This window comes from Ambystoma mexicanum, chromosome 1p (genome assembly GCF_040938575.1).
Source record: "Ambystoma mexicanum isolate Mex_15411 chromosome 1p, UKY_AmexF1_1, whole genome shotgun sequence".
Taxonomy (NCBI): Eukaryota; Metazoa; Chordata; class Amphibia; order Caudata; family Ambystomatidae; genus Ambystoma; species Ambystoma mexicanum.
Window position 1 is genome coordinate 496,558,004 of NC_090921.1, and position 23,792 is coordinate 496,581,795.

Here is a 23,792-nt window from a genome sequence, read left to right on the forward strand (position 1 = left end):
CCTCTACTCTTCTCCCCTCAACAAAGTCACTTTGTAATGCGCCCTTTTCAACCTACCCAAATCCATCCCTAGCTCCACCTACCATTTCCACACTGGATGGCTATCCATGCAAAATTTCTCTCTCTTCAAGTTTCTGCTACTCATATATAAATCCACGCCTGGCCGTGCACCCCCATCAACTCATGGAATGCATATCACTGTATTCTACTTCTCAAACTCTTCACTCCTCGACTCTTCACAACCTATCAGTCCTCACCCAGTGCCTCATACCACTTTCACTCCATTTCCCTACTTGCACCACTCCAATGGAATGAAATGAAATGATATTTTATTCATATCGCGCTCGTACACAAGTGTTTCAGAGCGCGACCAGGCAAAAAGGGAGGGGAACAAGGGAGAGAAAAAACAGAAAAAACAGCGATCTCACTAGGCCCAGTGACATTTAAGAAAGCGCAAGTGCATGGGAAAGGAAAATGAGGGAAAAGTGCAAGGAAGGGGGTGGGGGGAGTGGAAAGTGCGAAGCAGAGGAGAGAAAACATAAATAAATATTAAATAGAATAAATAATAAATAAGGGCTTTAAACCATGGTAGTGCAGCCAGCAGCATGCTCTCCTATGCCATATCAGCCATCTCTTCAGTCTAACACTTGACAACATGGCTCATACTCCACTTTCTAGCAATGTAAGGAGCACTCCAATCCCCTCCAACACCCTGTCCACTACCCACCTAACCCACCCCACCTGCATTCTGCCCTAAGCCTACACCATTTAATTTATAAATATGTAACTACTGGCCTTAGGCTCCCAATGGTAAACATGTTGTAATATCCTCCAGTTCCTGTTCCTGGTTTATGTTTCTATTTGTGCCCATTTAGTACCCAGCATCCATCATTCAACAATGCTCTTATGCAAAGGCACCTTATCCTCGCCTCTCTGGTGTTGCCCATTATCTCTAAGTGATTTCTGTTTGAAATTACATCCTGTTCTTAAATGCAAACACAATTTTGTATCCCTTCCCTCCTTCACCCAGCCATCTTTGAACAGATTACCAACTGTCTCACTGATATTCCTTACTGCTTGTCTTTCCGCTGCCTCATACTGGACTTTTCAAACGCAGAAGTCATCTTTTTCCCAGCTTCCAATGCCGCCCCACTCTTCCCTCTCGTATCTTCTAGTCGCCTGATCTTTTTATTCCCTCACAATCTTGGGGTCCATTTCGATACCGACATCAGACTGAAACAACATCACCTCTGCTGCTCATATTGACCTTCTGAACATTCCGACAATGTGTCCATTTAAACACTCACCATCCCTTATATATATATTTGTTGTTCAGTTTTGTTCCTGGCCTATGTCCCACTTTGTTCACATCTCACAAACAGTCTCACCGCTTGTCATCTTCTTTGTATTATATTATACTGGCACCCTTCTGGGGAATGCCTCCGCCATCTGTAAATGTGTTACTTTAAGTCATTTCTGATAGAAATTGAAATCTTTATTCATATTAATACTAATGTCTCCATTTGTCTTCACTCCATGTTTTGACAATTGCGTGGCTCCCAACCTGGACAGGCAGTGGGAGCCAAACAGGAGAGGTGGGGGCACTGCTATTATTCCTTTTGGTGCACCCTGCCTCTCTTTTTGTATCTTAATCACAGGCTCTGACCTCTGCTGGCAAGCTGCCTCTGTTGTTCGGAGCCAGTGATTAAGAACCACAAAGGTTAGGAAGGCATATCAAAAGACATGATAGCAGTGCACCATGCCTCTGCTTTTTGTTCTTTTGGGAGAGGTGCCATTCCCCTCAGGCAGCCTGTCAACTCCACATAGCTGCATATTTAAAGGGGTGCATGCGTGCTGATTAAGAAACAGAAAAGGTGCAGAATGGTGCCCCACATCTCCTTTTTCTCTAATCATAAGTGCTGACCCCACAGGCAGCCCTCTAACCATGCTGCTCTTTGAGTAAAAGGGCTGCCTGAGGAGGTTGACGCTGCTACGGCTAGTTGGGGGGAGACCCTTTGCAGAGCCCTTGCTCTTATTCATTTTTTGGAGGCTGCCAGAGTTCTGCACCGGCTAGCCACGCACGACTTAAAGCCATGCTTCAGGCACACTCAGCTGCCCCTTCAGTGGTCCTCTTTTTTTCCGTTGTCCTCTCAGGAGGCCAACACTCCAGTGACAGTACTCATCATCCTCCTCCTCATCCCCTCACTGGCCTAATTGTCCGAATTTGTATGTAAAGCATTTCTTCCTTATGGAAATGGCGCGCAGTATCTACTGCTGCGCTGCCTCGCAAGTTTTTGTTTCCTTCCTCGTACTGCTCCCAAAATGATGTAAGCCCTCCGAGTGTAGCGTTCACCATTGTACCCCTAATTGGATGAGAGAGCACCTGTGCTTCATCCAATACTTGCGCCCCACCCCAATAAGTGGAGCCCTTTCCTTCGCACGGTGCCCCTTCGTCCTCTTTGATGTTGAGTGGGTCCGTATTTCTGGTGACCTCCACATCACCCTGACAGCGAGACATTTCATATTATGAACTGCATTGCTTTTTTATGGGGAACTTGTGACAAACCAAAATGTTTTGGGTGTGTGTCAAGTCCATAGTGGTTGCCAGAATCCAAAGGCGCTGTGGGGACTGACACTTCCCTAAAACCCATCAGCTCCGTGGCTTTATCATTTTTTAAATGTAACTTTCTTTTAAAGCATTTCATTTATGATTTTGCCAATCTATATTACATTTTTGCATGCATGTTCCAGAGAGAACGTACTTGGTAAACACACATATAATCATATTTTGAAATAAAAGGTCATTGATGAATGCTAATTAAAGCAAAACGAGTATGACTCCACGATGGAGAGAGAACACACCAATAACATACAAGGCTTCGACCATCCAAGAATAGTTACTACGACCTAATGTGGCAGACATGTTGAACAAAGTAAATCTTGTCTTCTTTCTACTTCAGAACACACTAGACCCAAAAGGTCCCAGCCTCACACAAGGCCATACATGTCAACCATGTCTATCGTACTGAGAACATATGCTGAGAAGTTAGCCTTCCCCTCCGTGCACCCACGGGCCCATCTTGAGCCCAGAGGACTGAAATGCCAAAATAAACCGCGATTTCCAAGCACCATGCTAGACCCGACACACCCGAAAACCATGGTGATCCCAACGCATCTGAATGCCCTCCTTGTGGTCCTTACATGGCAGTTTTCTATATGGCGGACTGCTCCATGGCAGTTATAAGCTAAAATGATGGTCCTTTCTGGAGGTAGTGACCTGATATTTGTTAGTTTTGATTTTTGGGTGCTAGCTACCCGAGGAGTGAATTTTGCTGCTTGTATTTACCCTTGTGGCGTTTGCTCAAAAGATTATGGGGAAATTACGTAATAACATTTATCATGATTTGCCAGAAACGATTATTTTTAACAATACATTCCAAAGGATTCTTCTTTCCAGGACAAACCCCAGCCTAAAACTACACTTCCATGGCGTCCATCTTTGTTGTAGTGTTTCTGTGTACAAATACTGATTGCTGTGGGATCCTTTTTTCTTCCCTTCCCCACCTTGAATGTTGTACCAGGGTGTTAATGGCCATAATCCCATGTTTGGCAAGCCGGACCAGGGGTAACAGCCTTCCATTCATGTTAAAGGCCCTCGCTATGCTTGCTTACCAACTCAGGTAGTGCCCCGTTACCGCTACGTATGGCCCGCTAATCCCAGTATTATGGCCTGAAATCACTGTGGTGCTACTCAGTAACCCTGCATTCCCTCATACTGTACACACAAATAAGCAAGTCTTTTCAAACAGGCCCCATTACAAAAGTTGTAACTAGACAACTTCGCTGACATTCCGGGCATTCCTTTATCTATTTGACAAGCTTGTTCTACCAAGTAATTTCTTACAACACTATCAAAATGACATTGTTTCGGCTCTGTGGAATGTGGGATTTTAGCGTTTGTCCAGCCCGAGACAAGGAGTTAACTGCCCCCAAAGAAGCAGGGCTAGATGGACCTCTTCCAAATCGGGGCAGAGTGCAGACTTTCAAAGTAGCGTTGATGAAAGAGGTGGAGACTCCACCATGGTATGCTTGTCATAGGGGGGGCAACACTCTAAAGAACTAGAACCAAAGAAGGGCTTCATACCTCTGGAATGGTGGGGTTTGGGGCCAAGCTTCGAGTGAAACCATTGAAGCAGTGTTGCTCAGGGACAGGACTTCATGATTTAGCGAGCGTAATGCCGCACTCCTCTTTCTTCTGAGTGCTGGACCACGATTGACCCCATGTTGCACTGCATCAACAAAGCAAGCATTGCCCCTGAGCTATCCCCCTACGACTTAGACCTGAAGGCGCATCACTTTGGGCTTAATGTTTTTGCCCATAGGCCTGTGCATGGGCAATTTGGGAAGGACTTGAGGCTATAACAATGTATGAGAATGTGCATATTTTCTTTGTCTGTTGGGAGGCATATGATGGGTTGTGTGTAACTTCCGAGTAGCATTCAAACATTTTCCTATCAACACCCCGCCCACGGCCACTGTAGTAAAAATGATGTTTCTGGGCTGCCCTGCCTAAGGGTTGCCCTCTACCCCCTCAGAGGGACCAAAGGATGTCCAGTGTGATCTGCCTCTTCAAGATATAATCAGATTTTCTACTGCTTATGTTTTCTGTTAGAAGCAATCTTCTTAATTCTTTTCTTTTATTAAAAACAGTCATGTCATCTTAGTCCCCTTTAAAGAGTCTGCCCCCCTTCCCTGGACACGCTTTGGCCCCCTTGAGGGGGGCAAGCCTCACGGTTTGAAGACCAGTAGATTAGACTGATTTTGGGATATTTTTAGGTATATATTCAATGAACCAATCAAACACTCATGAGAGGACCCAGGTTAGAACAGGAAAGAACAGACTGGGTATTTATACAACACGCATAACAAAGGGGTCCTTTCCTATGAGTTTATGTGCTTATCTTATTTTCCTCACAAATCGCCTCCAGACTATCAATCTACAAAAATATATAGCCGATTTTATTCACAAAATGTATAATAATATATAAAAAAATATATACACACTTGCTGTTCGACAAACATATAAAAAAGTGCATATAATTACTCAAAAGCGTAAAAGAATATATATGTGTATGCAAGGACAGAGGTATATTGCAGAAACCTCAAAACAGAAATATCCACTCACAATGCAGAACAAATATACAAGAACAAACCTCCTATCAATGGATGCAAAATATTTTAAAAAAAAATCTGCATCAACACCAAATGACAATAGTGAACTGTTAAATTATAATCCATATACCACTAGCTAATTAGTACCAAAGACATCAACACACTGTAATGAATAAAATACAATGACAAACAGACTCATGTAAAACACACAGACATTTCCAAAACACAACTTGAAACCTGCAAATACTAATTGCTTGCAGGTTCTATGCCTGACATGTTTCTGTACCTAAACCATTACGGAACATTCTTCAGGGGCTACCATGTGAATGCTTGTGTTCTTGTATAGACTCTCACTGTTCAAATCTGGGAGTGGATGCTTATAGTTCTATCTGAAAGGCAAAAACTAAGACACCATTTCTACTTGTATCTGTAGTCTGAAAGCATGGAAGAGAAATCTTCCAACATGTATTCATTGAATAGTTCATAACACCATATCATTCAATATTTAATGTTCATCTGTGAATTAGACCCCCATAGGGTGCCGTTAATAAAATCAGACAATTAATCCAACAAAAACATGCAGGTGTGTAACCCTTAACAGGCACAATGTGCTTCCATGCTACCTAATGTCACCACAAGTTAAATCAACTTGACTGACCTCTCTCATAAAAAGAGGCAGGAAAATCGTTATTTGTATATTTCTATACATTTATGTGAATACGTTCGGCTATATATTTTTGTAGATTTATAGTCTGGAGGCGATTTATTGTGAGGAAAATAAGATAAACACAATAATTAACAGGAAATGTATTCAATGAACCTCAGTATCAAAACAAGGAGCTGGCAAATAAAGACAGGAAAAATATGAGTTGTCCTAAAAACATACCATTTTGTTGTATAATTGTTTCTTCAACTAATTGAAATGCATAAAAGAATAACGTTTTTCCCAGTATATATTGTGTTGCTGACAGATCGGTGCTTCTGGTAGTAAGGTTAGTCTTAGGGAATCACTTATATGCAACATCTATGGATAATTTATGGGATTACCTGACAGGCCCGTGGCCCTGAAAGGCTGGCAAGGCTATGGCAGAGTCAGTCACCTATAACTAAATGCTCTCCATTCTTTCTGAGTACCTGGGCTGTCTGACAATCTTCCAGTTTCCCTGAAAGCAATATAACCTCTGCTGACTACTGACTCTGGCGCCCCGTCGCCCTTGCACCCCTGGTCCACAGAATTTGGTTGATTATCTCTCTTGTTGTTGCTCATTTCAGGGACACTGCGGCTCCTGCTGGGCCTTCAGCGCTACGGGGGCCCTCGAGGGACAGATCTTCAAGAAGACGGGCCAGCTGGTCTCCCTGAGCGAGCAGAACCTTGTTGACTGTTCTAAGTCCCTTGGAAACAGAGGGTGCAGTGGAGGGTACATCAGCAGGGCGTTTGAGTATGTGCGCAGCAATGGGGGCATTGATCCGGAGGCAATTTACCCATATGTGGAGAGGGTAAGGGGTCAGGAGGATGTTAAATAACTATGAGAAATGCCTACACAACTGAAGACCTTTCTGAAAAGACTAATAACTATGTCCTCTCTGTCTTCTGTTACGATGCCCAGCTATCTGTCTATAGATTTGCCCTTCTTTATTTCTGTCATATAACTGTGTCTGTCTATTTCCCTGCTGTCTTCCCTTTCTTGCTTTCTATCACTCCATATATATATGTCTAAAATCTGTCACTGTCTTTCCATCTATTTATCAGTCTGTCAGTGTATCCATCGATGGTTGTGTCTCTGCCAGCTCTCAGACAAGTTATCTTTCTAGCTCTCTTTTTTTAAATCCCTGTCTTCATTTCTAACATCAGCTTATGCTTGCTTCTCCCACCAGCTGTTCATTTTACTATATATCTTTCCCTGTTGTTCTCTGAGCTCCCCCCAGTCTCTCATTTATCTGACAATTTGACGTGTTATGACAAGTAAAAGCATGATGGGAAATGTGCAGTGGGAACATAACATCTATGCTTTCACTCACATACAACTCACGATCCTTGGAGAAATAATTTCTCCATTATATTGACCATGTATGGAGATTTCTTTAATCATGCTCACTGTTTGTATGGTGGCCTTGCAGCCATGTTATGCACTTGCATTGTTTTGGACACAGAGGGACTGAGTGATAAAGATTTGCAGTGGAGCAAATCAGGGGATGCCAGCAGTTCAGATTTGCACCTCCCACCATATACCTGAGTCACAAAGCCCAAAAGCCAAAGCTGGAGAACCACATGTGGAGATTCCTGGAGCTTCCCTGTGATGTACTTGAGCTGATCTTGGGGAAAACCATTTGCATGTGAGACTCTCAAGGATGCTCCAGACACTTATCGATTTGCTCCAGTTTGGAGCTTTCTCAATTAGTTAAGATGCAGAAGGTGTAAATCTGAGATGCTCTCGGCCATCTGCTGATTTGCTCCAGGGGAAAACTTTGAGAATCACCTACAATTTATCACAGAAAGGAAGTTTTGATGGGAGTCCCTTGAAGAACATTGGCATGCACATACCCAGTGATCTGCGACTGACTTCTGAAGGGTGGACATTGATGGGAAAATGCATCATGGACACTCTTTTACATGTGAAGAGGCAACAGCATATTTATCACATTTTGATTTTTGTGCAGGACGATGGGACTTGCCACTATGACCCACTGCATAAAGTTGCCAATTGCTCATCATATAGCATGGTCCAGCAGGGCAACGAAGAGGCCCTGGAGGAGGCAGTGGCATCAGTGGGCCCTGTCTCAGTTGCCGTCTACGCCAGCCTTCTCACTTTCCGATTCTACCATTCAGGTAACCAACACAGCTGATAAAGGTTAACTCATTCAACCTGCACTATGGACCGTAAACAGCGTGGCATTAGAGAACTAAAAGGTCGATCCAAAGTTGGATACGACTACATGGAAATGTGGGCAGTTTTCCCACAGGTATGTGCATAATAGTCTGGGAACGAGACAGGCTCCATTCAAAGACTACAATTTGGGAATTTGACAACTTCTTCATATCATATTATGGGCTTCATTACAAGTATAGCGGTGCGGTAAAAATGTCAGTAAAGTGGCAGTAATTTCATTACTGACACTTCACCACCGTATTATCATACTGTTAAACTGCAGATTTGCTGGAGGTAAATCCTCGACTTTACTCCCAAAACTCGTTACAATTACAGCATGGTATTACCACTCGCAGTAAATCCATTGAAAATCAACATGGAGTCCTATGGACCCCAAAAATGGGAATTTACACCGCTTTACCATCACTTGCAATACAGTTGTAATTCCAGAGTGCCTTGTAACTGTAGCTAAATTTGGCGATATTTCCATGGATTAATTATTTGGTTTTTTATAACTCACATAATACCATACCTGAGTTCAGTTTCTAAGCACGGATCTGGGATTCAAGCCTCTGTTGCTCTGCATGGTCTTGCTTTCAAGACCGGGCCATTGCCCCTGTGCTATCCTTCATATAACCAGATTACCACCAAACTCATGATGAGGCCCAATTGAGGTAACATTATCAAGCACTTGTAGCCCTCGAAAAAGTTCTGCTGTCATTGAAACTCTCAAGCACTCTTTAAACAAATCTCATCACCCTGTGAACTCATTCTGTCACTGGGCGATGAGAGTGTTTCAGTCTTAATTTTGCACGGTATGGTCCTAGAAAACATTTAGAGGCATTCTTGCACGCTAGAAACCGAGACCCAGGATTGTTGGGTTCCATTCCTAAGTCTCCAGCGTGCAAATAAAGGTGCTAAAGACACGTAAAAAGGTGTTATGATTGTCTCAAGAATTTCATTCACGATCTTGAGTATTTTTGTGATTTTATATGTGGAGGGGAGCAGAGGAACGAGAGTTACGTTTCCTCCTCCCTTTGCCCCTCTGCCTTCAATAACCACTTAGTTTTATACCATCATGACATTTTCATGCTGGCGTAAAAGGAATGGCTTCCTATGGAATCCACCTGCTTTTTGCCTGGCTCGAATTGTAAACAAGGTATAGAGATACCTAAAGGCAAGTACGGAACATCACATAACGACTTGCATTCAAAGTCAAGTCTTAGCTGTCTAAGAAGAGCATCCCATCAAGACACCTGGATCTGGACATTGTTGGCCACATACAAAGGAGCTTTAGTATAGACTACGTAAGAGGAAGACATAGGTAATTTCCAAACAGAGTCTTTCACAGTGGCAGCTAGAGGCACTCTATGAGATGACAGGTTATTTATAACGTGCCAAGAGGTTTCTAAACAAGGACCCGGGGATCGAACCTGCGGTGCTTCGTCTTATCATGCTTCCAATGCGAGCACGTTGCCCCTGAGCTACCCTCACGCACAAGAGTTAAGATGCTCACAGTATCTGCCTTTGGTGGACCGAGAGAGGATTCAGGTAAACCAGAAAGGCCAGAGCTGTCCATTTGTAAAATAACAAATGCCTGAACAAGGTGATGAAAATAAAAATCTGAGAAAACGATGAAAAGACTTAAAAGACTTAAGAAAGGACACCGGCTAATAAGTAGATTTTACTGATGCGTTTATGGGGTGAAGAAAAGTCAAGGCAAAATCAAGAGTGGAACCAAATGACTGACCCTAGGAGTCCAGTGAAGAATGCATTTCATGCACAGAGTGATCAATTAACCAGGATATAACCCATGAGCATGGATTAACATATCCAAATAACACTTTTCCAATTGTTCATTTTTAGAAAGGCGGAACCCATTTGGGAATCAATTCTCTGAGTGCGGCCCCTGAGCAGAGGGAAATCAGTTGGAGACGGCACACTCGTGTACAACTGCATGTGGCCTGGGTACTAGTGCTGAGGCCACTGTGACTGGGCCTGAGTACAGGTGCTGTCAGGCGTGGGAGGACAGGGAGGGAGTCCCTTCCCACCTTATCTGTGATGGCAGCGTCCCTGCCGCAGGAGAACACCCACAGGGAGAAACCGCAGCGGGGAGCAGCAGGAGGAAGATGGCAGAGCCACTCAGTCGTGGTCTGCACTATGCTGCGGGATGTGGCGAGTGGCATAACACGGGCTGCATGAGCAAGGGGGGCCAGGAAGACTCTACAAGTCACTGGGGTGTCCATTAACCCACTAAGGATATTTATTAATGAATGAAGGCCTCCAAAGAGGCCTTATTAATGAAAACCCCACTGGCCCACCAGGGAAATAGACATCCACCAGAAGGCCTTTTCAAATGGGGAGTCCAGTCCCTCAGAAAGTCTTTTACTTACTTTTCAAAATGTGTTGCAAGACTACCCGGAAAAGGGGGTGGGGCTTATCATCCCCTTTTGAAGCCTACCTAAGCACTTCCTCAGCCACACCCGCTGGAGCCAGGTTAGTTATTCGAGAGGGTCAGTTTCCAATCTTAGGTACAAAGGCCGGAGGAGGGCTATTTAAGTAAGTTCATGTGAGTTGTGCGGTGCGGGTTAGTTGGATGAGCACAGGAGGTGAAGGAGGACGTCCGAGGGTCCAGAGGAGGCTAAAGCAAAAGAAGTGCAGAGGCTGTTGGAGAGAGGGGGTCTGTAGAGTGTTTGAGTTTGAAATTAAGGAGTATGTGAAATAGCAATCTTGGAGTCAAGCCCTGATTAGAGTGGTTTTTAAAAAAGGTAACAGAATGGATCCAAAGAATTACAGGCCTATCACGTTACTAGATGCGGCAAGTAAGGTCTTCTCTGGTCTAGTTTTGATAGGACTTCAAGCCTGGGTTAACAAGCTGGGCGTTCCTGATTGCTTCCATGCTGGTTTTAAAAAGAACCTTGGTACGTCTCAGAATTGTTTCATTCTACAACTTCTTGCAGCTCAGGTGAAGAACACAGGTAGACCACTTTATGTGGCGTTCCTGGACCTGTCTCAGGCATTTGATTGTGTGGACAGGCCCAAGCTTTGGTCAAATCTGGCTAATAGGGGCTGTCACGCAGCTGTGCTAAACATTTCAATTGCCTTGCGATGATTAAAATGTGTTTAGATCAGCACCAGCACTTTACTAAGTGGATCAGGATGCAGCGCGGACTTCATCAGGGCTGCTTCCTGGGCCCTTTTTTATTTAATTTTTATATCCATGGCATTGCTGCTGCCTTTGCTAATAAAAGTACTAAACCTCCATGTCTGGGATCTTTGCTGCACCCAATATTGTTTGAGCAGTTGGTGAAACAAACAAAGTTACGCAGCTGTAAGGTACTGGATGAATGGTCTGGATCTTGTAAAGCGATTCTGTCGTCAGTAGAATCTATTGAGGGGGAACTAATATTAAATAAAATGAGAGTCAAACGAAAGATGTACGAACAGGATTGGATTAGTAATAGAGCACACATAATGCACTATCATCTTTTTTTTATAATTTTCATTGAGATATTAAATCTTTTAATGTCTGACCGAACTGTTTGGGGAAACACCCTTCAAGGAGTTTTAGGACCACTTTACTTAGATTTAAATTTAATCTTAACCGGACTAGAGATGTTCTGGGCACTCGATCTCATATTGACAGGGCGGAAAGCGTATGGCAATATTGCAAAAGAGAGATGGAGACTTTATAGTTTCTGATTATCTTTTGCCATGTCATAAGGCCATTAAGATTGGAATCATTCAAAAACATGTGTGTTGTGTGAAGAGAGTTTATCTACAGATTATTTTGGTTTCAGATTTTAAATTCTCAGGAATCTTCGTTGAGTATTGCTGTTTTAAACGTTTTACCAAGGTCTTTGCTTGAGGATATAAATGTGAAAATACTGTTTTTAATGAATTTATACTGCAATTTATTTGATGTGTTATTTTGCATAAGGTTTGTTGTAGCAATGAATGCAATAAATTAATTAAAACAATGAAATAAGAATAGAGTAGTGGGTAGTGGTAGTTGGGAGTGGTGGTAGTAGCATGACATGGCAGTTGGTAGTAGTGGACGGTATTAAGTGGTAGCAACAGTATTGGAAGTGACAGTAGTGAGAGAGATAGTGAGACTGGTAGTGGTATAGGAGTGGTAGGAACAGCAGAGAGTTAGTCATGGTAACGTGGAAGTAGTGGTAAGGGTAGAGTGGGGGTAGAAGGTGGAGTAGTAGTGAGGAGGAAGGAAGGAGAGAGGAGCAAAGGTATTAGCAGTAGAGTGGTGGGTGGATGTAGGGGAATGCAGAGAGTGGTAACATCTAAGTGTGGAGGAGTAGGAAGGCAGGGTGTGAAAGCAGGGGGACAGTAGTACAATGAGAGAACATTCTGGAGCCCATTGCAGGAGAGACTGTGTGTGTAATGAGATCAAGTGGAAGTGTCGGTAAGGTTAAGTGGGGTTAGGTCAGGGACAACTAGAAGGCCTCTAGGAAGGTAGGTAGCTACCATTTTAGGGATAACCATTTTAGCCAAAGGAAGAAACACAGACAGTAGGGGTCACCTTCCGATATTACTAACAACCCGTTATGGGCACCTTGGCTAAGGAGGAGGAAAAGGCTGGGGTAGTCGAGTTAGAGATGGACAGCCCTAGTGCCAAACATCCCAGTAGGCCCTAACAGCCATTTTGATTGTTGAAATAGCTTCAATAAACCCCACTTGTAACATATTCCTGTCTTCTTCGGAGTGATTCTTTGCTGCATGTGCCCAGTCACAACACCCACACTGGATAGAAAAATCTACCAGAGGCTCCATGGATAGAATGAATAACACAGGAGACAGGATCATCCCGTGGGGACCACATTCTTTGTGGGGGAGGAATTGACAGGAGACCAGAACCGTATTCTTGAGCGTTACCGCCTTCTGCAGGATTTTGACATGAAAGGGCAGTATGGGGATGGCTGATGATGACTGAAGCAGGAAGCAGTTACATGCTCAGATTTCAGGGAGTTGGGAAAACACTGCAGAGAAATTAGTTTGGGATTATAGTTTCCCAAAAGCGTAAACCAAGAGAAAGGATTGTTTTTTACTACTAGGGAGGGGACTACATCACCAGCATAACATGTTGGTTATGTGGATGAGAGAATCAGTGCGAAACCTGCGGCTGTCACTGAGGTCAAATCCACCCATTGCTGAATGGGGAGAAACAAGTGGAATTAGAAGAAAGAATTGGTTTTATTCCGAATTAAAGAAATTACCTTGGGGGGTACAAGAACCCAGGGATTCTTAATATTTTTGGCTTTATTAATAATGCTCTGATTCATTTTCCCTAGTTGCCTGAGGTCCTAGCCTTGTTGCTCTCTGATACTTATCCTGAAGTTCCTAGGTCTCGGGTTCATGTTTTGGTGTTTTCAGATGACCTCAATTCTTTACCCTGGTGTTCTCAAGCTCTTGAGTTGATGTTATTGGGCCCTTTCCTTGTTATTCACTGATCTTTCCCCTGGGGTTCCTGTGCCATTATCCTGGTGTCCCAAGCATTTGCCTTGGTGATCCCACTCATTTACTCTGGTCATGCCAGATGTACTTGTCGTTCACATTCCTTACCTAGTCCCCTAGCTTTGATTTGTCTTTGGTTATAGGGTAGAGGGGATTGGATTTTGACCCTGATGATTCGGGAGCATTGTTTAATCTGTCCTATGCTTTACTTTAGAGGTCAGAGAGCCAATGTCCCCAGGCAATGGTCTAGTTACTAAATAACAATGTCCATGATAATCCAGACCACTGTCCTTTTGGGCCCACACCAATATTATGCCCTGGTGGTTCCAGACCAATGTCCAAGCTATCCATGATCAATGTCCCAGGCATCCCTGATATATAAGTGGCCAATATCTGAGTAATTTATGTTCAATGCACTGGCAATCCCAAATCAATACTTTGGCCACCCAAAGACAGAGGGGCTACCTAAAAACTATTATTCCTCTAAAATGTTATATTGTAAATAACAATGCATTTTGTGTATTAGATAACATTTTTAAAAAACCTTGTTTCCATCCCTTCGTAGGTGTTTATTATGACCCGTCGTGCACTGGAGATGTAAATCATGCCATGCTGGCTGTAGGCTATAACACCAGCCACGTGAATCAGACTGACGCGGACTACTGGATTGTCAAGAACAGGTACGCTGTTGAAACTGAAAAGATGACTTCATGTGATGGCCTTGGTAACTTCGAGAGGACCCATCATCCCCAGCCCCCTCACTGGGATCTTTCTTCTCAGCCATCGTATGTAGCTCCCAGAGTGACTATCACCGGGTGCTCTTTACATGCTGAAGTGGTAGTAGTAATTTTGCGATTGCAATCCAAAGCCTTTTCAACAATACAACTTCCTGTCCGCTTCCTTGTACCTAGTATTGGCAACTCACTCCCACCCTTACAAGATAACACAAAATATAATTTGCAGAAGCAAGAAGGCAAGTCTGTAATTCTGACTTCAAGACTTGTGTACCTCTCTTTAACATAGTAAATTTATTTTAAACTTGAAGATTTGTTTTCTAATGTACTTGTGTCTTTTTCTCTACAGCTGGACCGAGCACTGGGGTGAACAAGGGTACCTGCGCCTGAAGAAGGGGGCAAATAACCACTGTGGAGTGGCCAATCAGGCCTGCTATCCCAACCTCTGAGCCTTTGAGTGGGGATACATAGCGCAGGGAACTGGTTCCCTGAGCTCTATGTCAACATGGCCACAGTTGACTGCTTTACTTGCAGTTCCATCACTTGACATGACTTTATGTGAGCTATTTGATACCTTCCAATGAGTATTCTTATTCCTAAACTGGGGAATTGCAGGGCCAAATCTTCTCTCATGATCTCCTCCTCCAAGCTTCTGTTCCTTGTAGATTTCAAAATTCACTTCGACTCCCTTGATGCAGCCTCTGGGTCTTTCCGCAACCTCTGTGACTCTGTTCCCCTCTCCATTCTTCCCTCTGGTCTGACGCACTCTGCTAGACACACCTTGGATGCTCTCATCTCCTCTGAGCTCCCCATTTACAATCCTCTCGTTACTCCTCTCTCCTGGTCTGATCATTCCCTCCTTTTAGAGTGTTAGCAAAGGGATGTAGATGACGTATTGAGAGACACCATTTTGATTACTGGTTGGAAGTGACAAATTGGCCTGCCATGAAATGGGCAGATTTAAAAACATACCATTGCATTTGAGAGGCCCGTAGGGCTCATTCAAAGTCAATCTTATGTTGGGTGAATTGTGAGTGACATCTGAGGGCTTTGGGCAAATGGGTCGTAAAGTTCATTCTTAAGTATAAGTTTAGGACCATTGGAAAGGTGATGATATTACAATGAGTGGAACGGGTGATGCGATAAATAGTTGAAGGGTTATCCTCTAATGTAACAAATACGGACTACTTGAAGGGATTCGCAGAGGCAGACCTGCATCCCCTTCCTGGTGATGAATGACTACTAGTACAGTTTAGATGCAGACTTAGTTCTCATCCTAAAACCTAACTCAAAACAAGTGAGCAGATTCACAGAATCTTTTAATGTAATGTAAAGTAGTCTTATATAGTACCTCAGGAGGCTAGCTCGGGGCAACGTGCTCCCCTTGGAAGCAAGACGACACGGAGCAACACAGGTTCGATCCCCGGGTCCGCTCTTTGAAACCTCTGGGTATTAAGCGCGTTATAAGTAACCTATGATATCATATCATATCACCACTTCTGTCCTCTTTTCAATCTCTTGCTTGTATGCTTTGATGGTGTCTCCCCCTCCACTAACAAATCCAATAGCTCATATAGCCCTATGCACTTGGTCAAGACCCTACTGAGATTGACAGCTCCCAGTATACTATTTTTGAAAAGCCTACCACAGTTAAAATGGCCTTTGAGATTGGTTAAAGGTTCGGATTGGAAACAATACTAACAATACTATTTTATGGCCCAGCACACCTGCGGGTGTTACATGATTTGTTTAACGAGGAGCGGTTTTGTACAGTTCCTTGTGCATGTTGTTCATGTGGAAAAGAGTTAGCGCTTTTTCAGAGCAGTGCCTTTATACAGCACCAGACACATTGACTGCTTTCATATATAAGCAGTATCTTCCCTGCTGACTAGCCAAAATAACTTCCCTGCTTTCATTCTTGTGACTTGCACTGGGCCCTCTCCTGACCCGAACAGCCAGCACTTTTGCCCACTGATCACACAGAATACCACTTTGCATGCTAAATGCCCTGAATACCCTGTTCCATCTTACTTAGCTAGCACCCCGTACCCCTGGATAGCCTGAATCTCCATTTCTCAACCTTCATCGATTGATCCTGTTAGGCCCGGAGGGGGCCTATACAATAATGACAGACACGCCGTGGAGTGTGCACATCTTCCTTTATTCGTAGCACCATGGAAAGTGAATGTGAACTTTACTCCCCCTCCCACTTACGTCACTGCGTCACGTGACTATCTCCACATGACACGGTCCTGGCCTCTTAAAGAGACAGAGTGGGTGTAACATCACCCCCGGACAAATGTCCTTACATCAATCTCAACATTCTTCCACCAGCCTAGCTGGCTTCTTCACGTCTCGTTCAGGCTGACTGCTAGTGGCTTCTCCTGGATCCTCTTCTGGTCTCTCTGTCCTCTTTGTTCCTGGGCGAGGCGAGAATCTTGGAGGTGTCCATAGTGTAACTCGCAGGTCCAGTATTATGGGCTCAGGATCTGGGGGTTCCAGCCTCTCATTTCCCTGAGTTGTCATGACTTTGAACTGGGAGCAGTTTTTGGTTATCTCTTGTTCTTCGTTTCCGGCAGTCACCATGGTACCTCTGACTGCAGTGACTTGGAGTGGCTGTGGGGCGAACCTTGGGTCAGTTTTCTTGGCTGTTGCCTGTTGCACTAGTACTTCCTCTCCCACTTGAATGTCTTTTGGGCGGGCTCCTCTTCTTTCATCTGTCTGGATGCGGGTTTGTTCTTTCCAGTTTGCATCCCTCTCTAGGATTTCTGGGTCTGTTTCAGGTTTGTTGACCGGATGTCGTATGATCCGTGTGCGAACGTGGTACTTTACCATGAGTTCGGCTGGGGTCCTATTGGTGGCCTCATGTGGTGTGTTCCGGTAGTCTCGAAGCATCCTGCACAAGGCCTGGTGAGGGTCAACGTTTTCTAGTCTGGCTCTTTGCAATGTCTTTTTGATCGACGACATGAATCTCTCGGCCATCCCATTGGCCTCCAGCCATCTGGGTGTTATTTTCTGATGTTTGAACCCTAGGTGTTTGGCGAAGGTTGCAAAATCATGGCTGCAGAATGGCGGGCCGTTGTCTGACTTAATGACGTCAAGGATGCCCCATTCACTCACGACTTCATCGAAGACGGCTGCGATTTGAGCAAAGGCTGTAGATGACGATTTCTTTACGATGGGGAATCTTGAAAGTTCATCAATGAACAAGAGTATGTACTCCCCTGATTCGAGCGGTCCATAAAAGTCTACTGCCACTCTTTCCCACGGGTGTTCCGGTGTCTGGGTTGGTTGGAGGGGTAGTGGCGCCTCAGCTCTGGCCGTGCATTGGCATGCCATGCAGTTCCTTACCCATCTGTCTAATAAAGCGTCAAGGAACGGGAACCACACGTGGCAGCGGAGTTGTCGTTTGGTGTTGTCCGCTCCTCGGTGTCCCTCATGAACTGTCTTTATTATGTCTGACCGCAGGGCCGCTGGGATCACTATCTTGCAACCTCTGACGAGTATGGCTTCGTCTTTGACGGCCAGTTCTGTATGAATCCTTGCCAGTCTGTCTAGTTCATCCCGATTTGCATCTGGATGTGTAAGTAGTGCTCTTTTGTAGTCCTTCCACTTGTTGTGTTCTGTGAGCTCAATCGCCAGGGCCATGGATGGATCAGCTGCTGAGGCTAGTGCGACCGTTTCTAGTGAGATTGCTGGAGGCAGGGCATTCGTGGTGACATAGCTTATGTACTCTATGTTGCTTTGTGTTGGTGCAGGTCTTCCTGTTGGATGTCGAGACAGGTAGTCGGCTGGGTTATGTTCACCCCCCAGACGATGTATGATCTGATAATCATACTCTTGTAAGCGAATGCCCCATCGCTCGATCCTGGGAGGCATTTTTGTTCGCGGGTTCCCAATCAGTGAGAGTAGGGCTTGATGGTCCGTGATTAGCGTGAATGTCTTTCCTATTATGAAGTTGTGAAAATGTTCACACACCCAGACTGCCGCTAGGCTCTCCTTTTCAGCTTGAGAGTATGCAGACTCGGGGGGCACCAGAGCCCTGCTTGCATAGGCTACTACATGCCTCGGGTGGGTGTCAATTCCTACCGGGCTGGCATCAACCACGATTTCGGTGTGCCACTCCGGATCAAAATAGGCTAGTTTTCTGGCCTCTGCTAGGGATTGCTTGATGGTGTCGAATGCTTCTTGGCATTCCGCAGTCCAAGCAAAGAGTATGTCCTTTTGGAGGAGTTTTCTGAGTGGTTCGGTGATTGTGGTGTAATGCAGAATATATCTTGCGCAGTACCCTGCCATGCCTAGGAACGATCGTACGTCAGCGATTTGCCACAGCTCCTGCAGATTGAAGATTGTTGCAACTTTGTCCGGGTCTGGGGTCATCCTGTCTGCAGAGAATATATGACCAAAGAATTTTAACTTGGTTTTACTGAATCAGCATTTGTCAAAATTCAGTGTAAGGCCAGCATGTGGGATGGCTTTGCAAGTGGCTCGGAGAGCGACGTCATGTTCTTCTTTGGACTTTCCATACACAAGAATGTCATCACTGTAGTTCAGTGCTCCTCGGATTGGCCGAATGATCTGTCTGATGGCTTCATGAAAAATCTCTGCGGCTGATGATATGCCAAAATTTAGGCGCTTGTATCGGAATAATCCATTGTGCGTGGCGAAGGTGGTAATGTCTCTCGAGTCTGGGTGGAGCACCATCTGGTGGTACCCCTGGTTCAGGTCCAGTTTTGAGAAGAGGGTGGACTTATTTATCTGGACAATCATGTCCTCGATTCGTTCACGCTGAATTGCGATGTTGGCAACCCGCATGTCCACACAGAGTCGGAGGCGTCCTCTGTCTTTTGGCACAATTACCAACGGAGAGACCCATGGGGTCGGGCCCGTCGCAGGCTCGATTATTCCATCGTCTAGGAGTTGCTGAGTTCAGCTGATACTGCAGCCAGCAGATGGAACCCAACTCTTCGTGGGTGTTGCGGGACAGGTCGGACCGTGGGATCAATGTGGAGTTTTACTGGGGGCCCTCTTAGTTTTCCCAGGCCTTTGCAGATGAGGGGAAATTCTTTCATGATGGTGTCTTTTGACATCATCTCTGCGTCAGCGGGGCCAGACCGGCATTAGGCTCGGAGGGGGCCTATACAATAATGACAGACACGCCGTGGAGTGTGCACGTCTTCCTTTATTCGTAGCACCATGGTAAGTGAAAGTGAACTTTACTCCCCCTCCCACTTACGTCACCTCGTCACGTGACTATCTCCACATGACACGGTCCCGGCCTCTTAAAGAGACAGAATGGGTGTAACAGACCCAAATCCACAGAAATCATTTCTTGTTGACAATCCCAAATCCCCAGTACTGGGCTCATGAAGCCGTGATCCAAGTATCCCACCCGTGTCGATTGGTCTTAATCCCCAGTAACCAGACGTTGCTAATTGCCCTAAATCCCCAGTGCCATACACCTGTGGATCAACTTGTCTACTTGTTAGTGGTCCCCTGATGGCCATCCTGAACCACCATCCTTCATCCGTGTTCCAGTACTCTACCCTTATCTATCTTCCTTAATACACCTAACCCCCTCTGTGTCGATCAGCCTGAATAACCAGTGCTGTGCTGCCTTTGTTTATCAACTTGTATCACCTGTACCACCTTCTTGTTGATCGCTTGATTTGCTAGTTACCCATCCTAGCTTATTACTCCAGTACTCTGCTTTTGAATTATACTGTAAATCCCTCATTATCGGACATTCATGTTGGGCATGTAATTCCTTTTGCAGACTGTGATTTGCTTTCAGAATATGCCCTTACAAGGAATGCAGAATCTTCATTGAACTGTTTATGGGTTATCAGTTGTTAAACCTTTGGTGGGTCCTACAGGTTCTCAAGTGGCTCACCTTTAGTGGGTCCCATCTGCTCCCATGTGGTCATCCTTTGGCACGTCTTTTGGGTTTTCAAGTTGTCCTCCTTTGGTGGGTCCTATGGGTTATCAAGTTGTCCTCCTTTGTTGGGTCCTGTGGTTTCTCAAGTGGTCCTCCTTTGGTGGTTCCAGTTAGTACATTATGTTCATTTGTAGTCAAAGATTTGCCATTTTGCTAAAAGTATTGCCCTATTCCATTGTCTTTCAATGGGAAGTTCAAGTTGGACCCACATTTGACTGGTAGATGGACGCCACTGGGACTTTAAACTGTTGAGGGTTATGCGAGCGAGTCCAAGAACGATTAGACAACAGTTTAGCGCTATTCGAAATCAGCTGTGGCCAATGCATGTGCTTGCTCCCTCTTTTATTTCAATTAATAATAAATAAATGTGAACATGCAAAGACTGGTTTGTGTTCTCTGTCATTTGAAAAACATGGTACATATGCTGTATTTAGTAGTGTTTTCTGGTAATCATGTGGCACTGGCTTTGCACACTTAAAATGGACCTTCCGTCAGCATTGAGTGATATATATTTTTCACATAATTGATACATTATTCACATTTTGACTTAATTAAATGATTTGATCCATCCAATCATAAAATAATTATATCATTAGTTGCAAAAAAGGACCTTGTTAGAGTCTTACATTAATTGATACGATGTTTGTATGCAGTATTCCATTATAAACACAATCATTATTCTAAAGTAATATGCACAATACTTTACAGCAGCATTTGGCGCTGTATAGACACCTTAAATGAATACATACTAATAAAAAGACATAGCACACAATGATACAAGAATTGTAACATAGCAATACATAACAAAAGGCAGCTCATTTAGAAAATGTTGTCGCTATATTTCTCGAACAGTATTTGTGAAAGGTTTCCATCCTTAACTTAATCCCTCTACCCAGACATCATTGTTCTGTAATTTTAGGAGAGGAAGGTGAAATTCAGTGTGTGTGTGGAAAGGAAACCCTTACTTGCATGGCGCCGAGCCTCAGCTTAACGGGAGAGGGGGTGCAGTATATTTTAGAGGAGATGATGCCACCTGTGTACTGAAATCTCAAACAACTGTAGAGGAGGTCCCAGACATGGCCTGCACCCCTTCCCCTCATGGCGAGGTACCTGGAGCGTACTCACCAAGGTATGTGACGTATGAAGAGCAAATTAAACTACAAAGAGCTGCACTGGGACTTTGCCCAGTATACATCAGAAGATCCATACTGGTTGAAGCACCCATAACCAGACAACCCTGGGCAGCACGGTACCCTATCAGACAGCCATACCAGCCGCTGATACGAAATGAGGAGTACCTACACACGGTCCACGAAGAGACCCCAAAAGCCTTAATGGAAGGCCAGTGAAAATGACACGAGGGCCTGAACAGACCCGTGAATGAATAAAAGTAGCTATCGAAGATAACACGCCAGTGCGAGTAACTACGAAAATGAATGGAATAGACACAGAGAGGAGACAATGTTACAACGTGAGGAAACAGTGCTATGAGACAAGATGGAAGCAACCGTCTTGTTAAACGTGTGTAAATAGGCTTGAAACGCAAGATGCTAAGAAATCGATATTGCTTGCAATGCTTAGTAGAAGATAGAGCGGCAAGCGCCAATCATATATCTACCTCAATAAGGCACATTATACAAGTGCGACTCCATTTTGTAAAAGCAGAAAGGTACCCAGGCGGCTAGAGGCCTGACAGGCCATTTCAAAACCCAGGCAAAGGCAAGTGAAGGAGCGGAATCGAAACTCAACAAAGAGCGGCTCATGCCTAGGAAATCGAGGTCAACCAGAGAAGGGGAGGAGAGCGTCAGCTCACAAGACTCCAACTTCAGAGCATACCAGCCTGCTTCATGAAGGTCAAGATAAGGGGGGCCCATGCAGGTGGCGAGGCTGAAACAGAATTAAATGCACTAAAAGCTGGAAACTGAAGCAGATTCATGGTGAACTAACACGTGACCAACCAGGCGCGAAGAAGTACCATCGCCTGATGTCATCCAGGACCAGAGGATGCCATAACTGTTCCCGATAAGAGACTACAGTTTTGAGGCCATCCTTAGCCAACTAATTGACACATCGCCCTAAAGCACTGATAGATGGAGGGTGAAACTTGGGACACCAGGCACAGGGGTGTCCATTCTGCATGCTGCTAATTAAAAGTGGACATTTATGTCTAGGGGTGTAACCTGCCCAATCACAATGGACTAAGTTATCTGGAGTCCTATAGATACTGTAACCAATAGGACGTTGTAGATGTAGTGATGTCTATCACGCGTGATGTAGAGGGATGGACGTAGACACCCACCCGATAAGAGTTATCCAATCCACATGCCCTATTATCATATACAGATATAACACCTATACTTAAGTTACCTTTCCTAACCAATTATATTGCATGATGATTTTTGGTAGAATTAGACGTCAGTGATGAAGATTTTTGCCTATAAGAATTGCTGTTCGACTGAGGTTCGAGGAAGTCGGAACGAGACAGGTGATTGCAATGCTGCTGATTTCCATTTGTTTCTCTGTTTGATGTAATTGTCATTAAACAGACTTCCCTTTGCCAACTTACTGAGTCCTCATTATTGAGTCGTGTTGGAGCAAGTGAATCCTGCACTCCCTGTCCTCACATGGTGCAGCTATCTTGTCTTACAAGTTCTGGAGGGTGAGCGCTGACCTATGGGCCCGTCAGTAACTTATTCCCCTGAACACTTGGTAGCGTGGGGATGGTTTCGGCCATCGATTATTGATTATCGATTGATATAGTTATAAGACACCTTTAGACCGACGGCACGAAGTAACTCTAGGCCTTCGGTAAAATCACGAGTCCTTTCACCATTCCGACTGAGTAGACTGAGAGGCTCCCCGTGGACAATGATAGAGTAAAACTTCAAAAATCTGCAGTGGGTCTGAAGGAACCCGCCTTTCCAAGCATAATCCTTCTCATTCCCACGGGCAGCGGATCGAACGGAAACCTTAAAAGCAGGAAGAGGAAGGGGTGGTGATCCCGAAGTTCCAGAGAGGAAAAGATGCGATTGGTGAGTGAAGCAATAGAACTTGTTACTTTGGCGAATGTCGTGTAGGCATTAGAGCCAGTAAGGGAAAGGTAACGGTGGGCGGCAGGGAAAAATAAAGTAGTTAGAAGAAGAGAAGACTATATATATATATATATATATATATATATATATATATATATATATATATATATATATATATATATATATATAGGGGGTAATGACTCGAGCATAAGAAATAAAGAGAAGATTACCAGGGGGGCACCTGAGACAAAATGTAAGGATTACCAGGGGGGCACCTGATACAAAATGTAAGGATTACCAGGGGGGCACCTGAGACAAAAACATAAGGATTCGCCTTGTTCCTGAGCTTTAAGGAGTGGTCAGAAGGAACGTGAACCCATAGCCCACAGAGGGGGGACAATTTAGGCTACGGTGACGATTAAAGACAGCATCAAAGGGGTTCGTTCACATCCCATGACGGGGTATTGATTAGAAGGCAGGTATATGTATGACCAGCTGGTGTCCGTCTAGTCTGTCGAGTGTCTGTCATATGTGTCTTGTTGTATGTCAAATGTAAAATAATTGTATTAATGATTGGTTGA

General features: G+C 44.4%; 1 protein-coding gene across 1 annotated transcript in view; it reads left to right on the forward strand.

Annotated features, from left to right (window-relative positions):
• Positions 1-20,559, forward strand: part of LOC138573682 (procathepsin L-like) — a 230,255-nt gene extending 209,696 nt beyond the window's left edge. Inside the window, exons 5-8 of the mRNA XM_069649357.1 lie at positions 6,444-6,668; positions 7,830-7,998; positions 14,073-14,187; positions 14,591-20,559. Coding sequence (XP_069505458.1) covers positions 6,444-6,668; positions 7,830-7,998; positions 14,073-14,187; positions 14,591-14,690 — 609 coding nt within the window. The 3' untranslated portion in view covers positions 14,691-20,559. The remainder of the gene's footprint in view (positions 1-6,443; positions 6,669-7,829; positions 7,999-14,072; positions 14,188-14,590) is intronic.
• Positions 20,560-23,792: the final 3,233 nt, after the last annotated feature.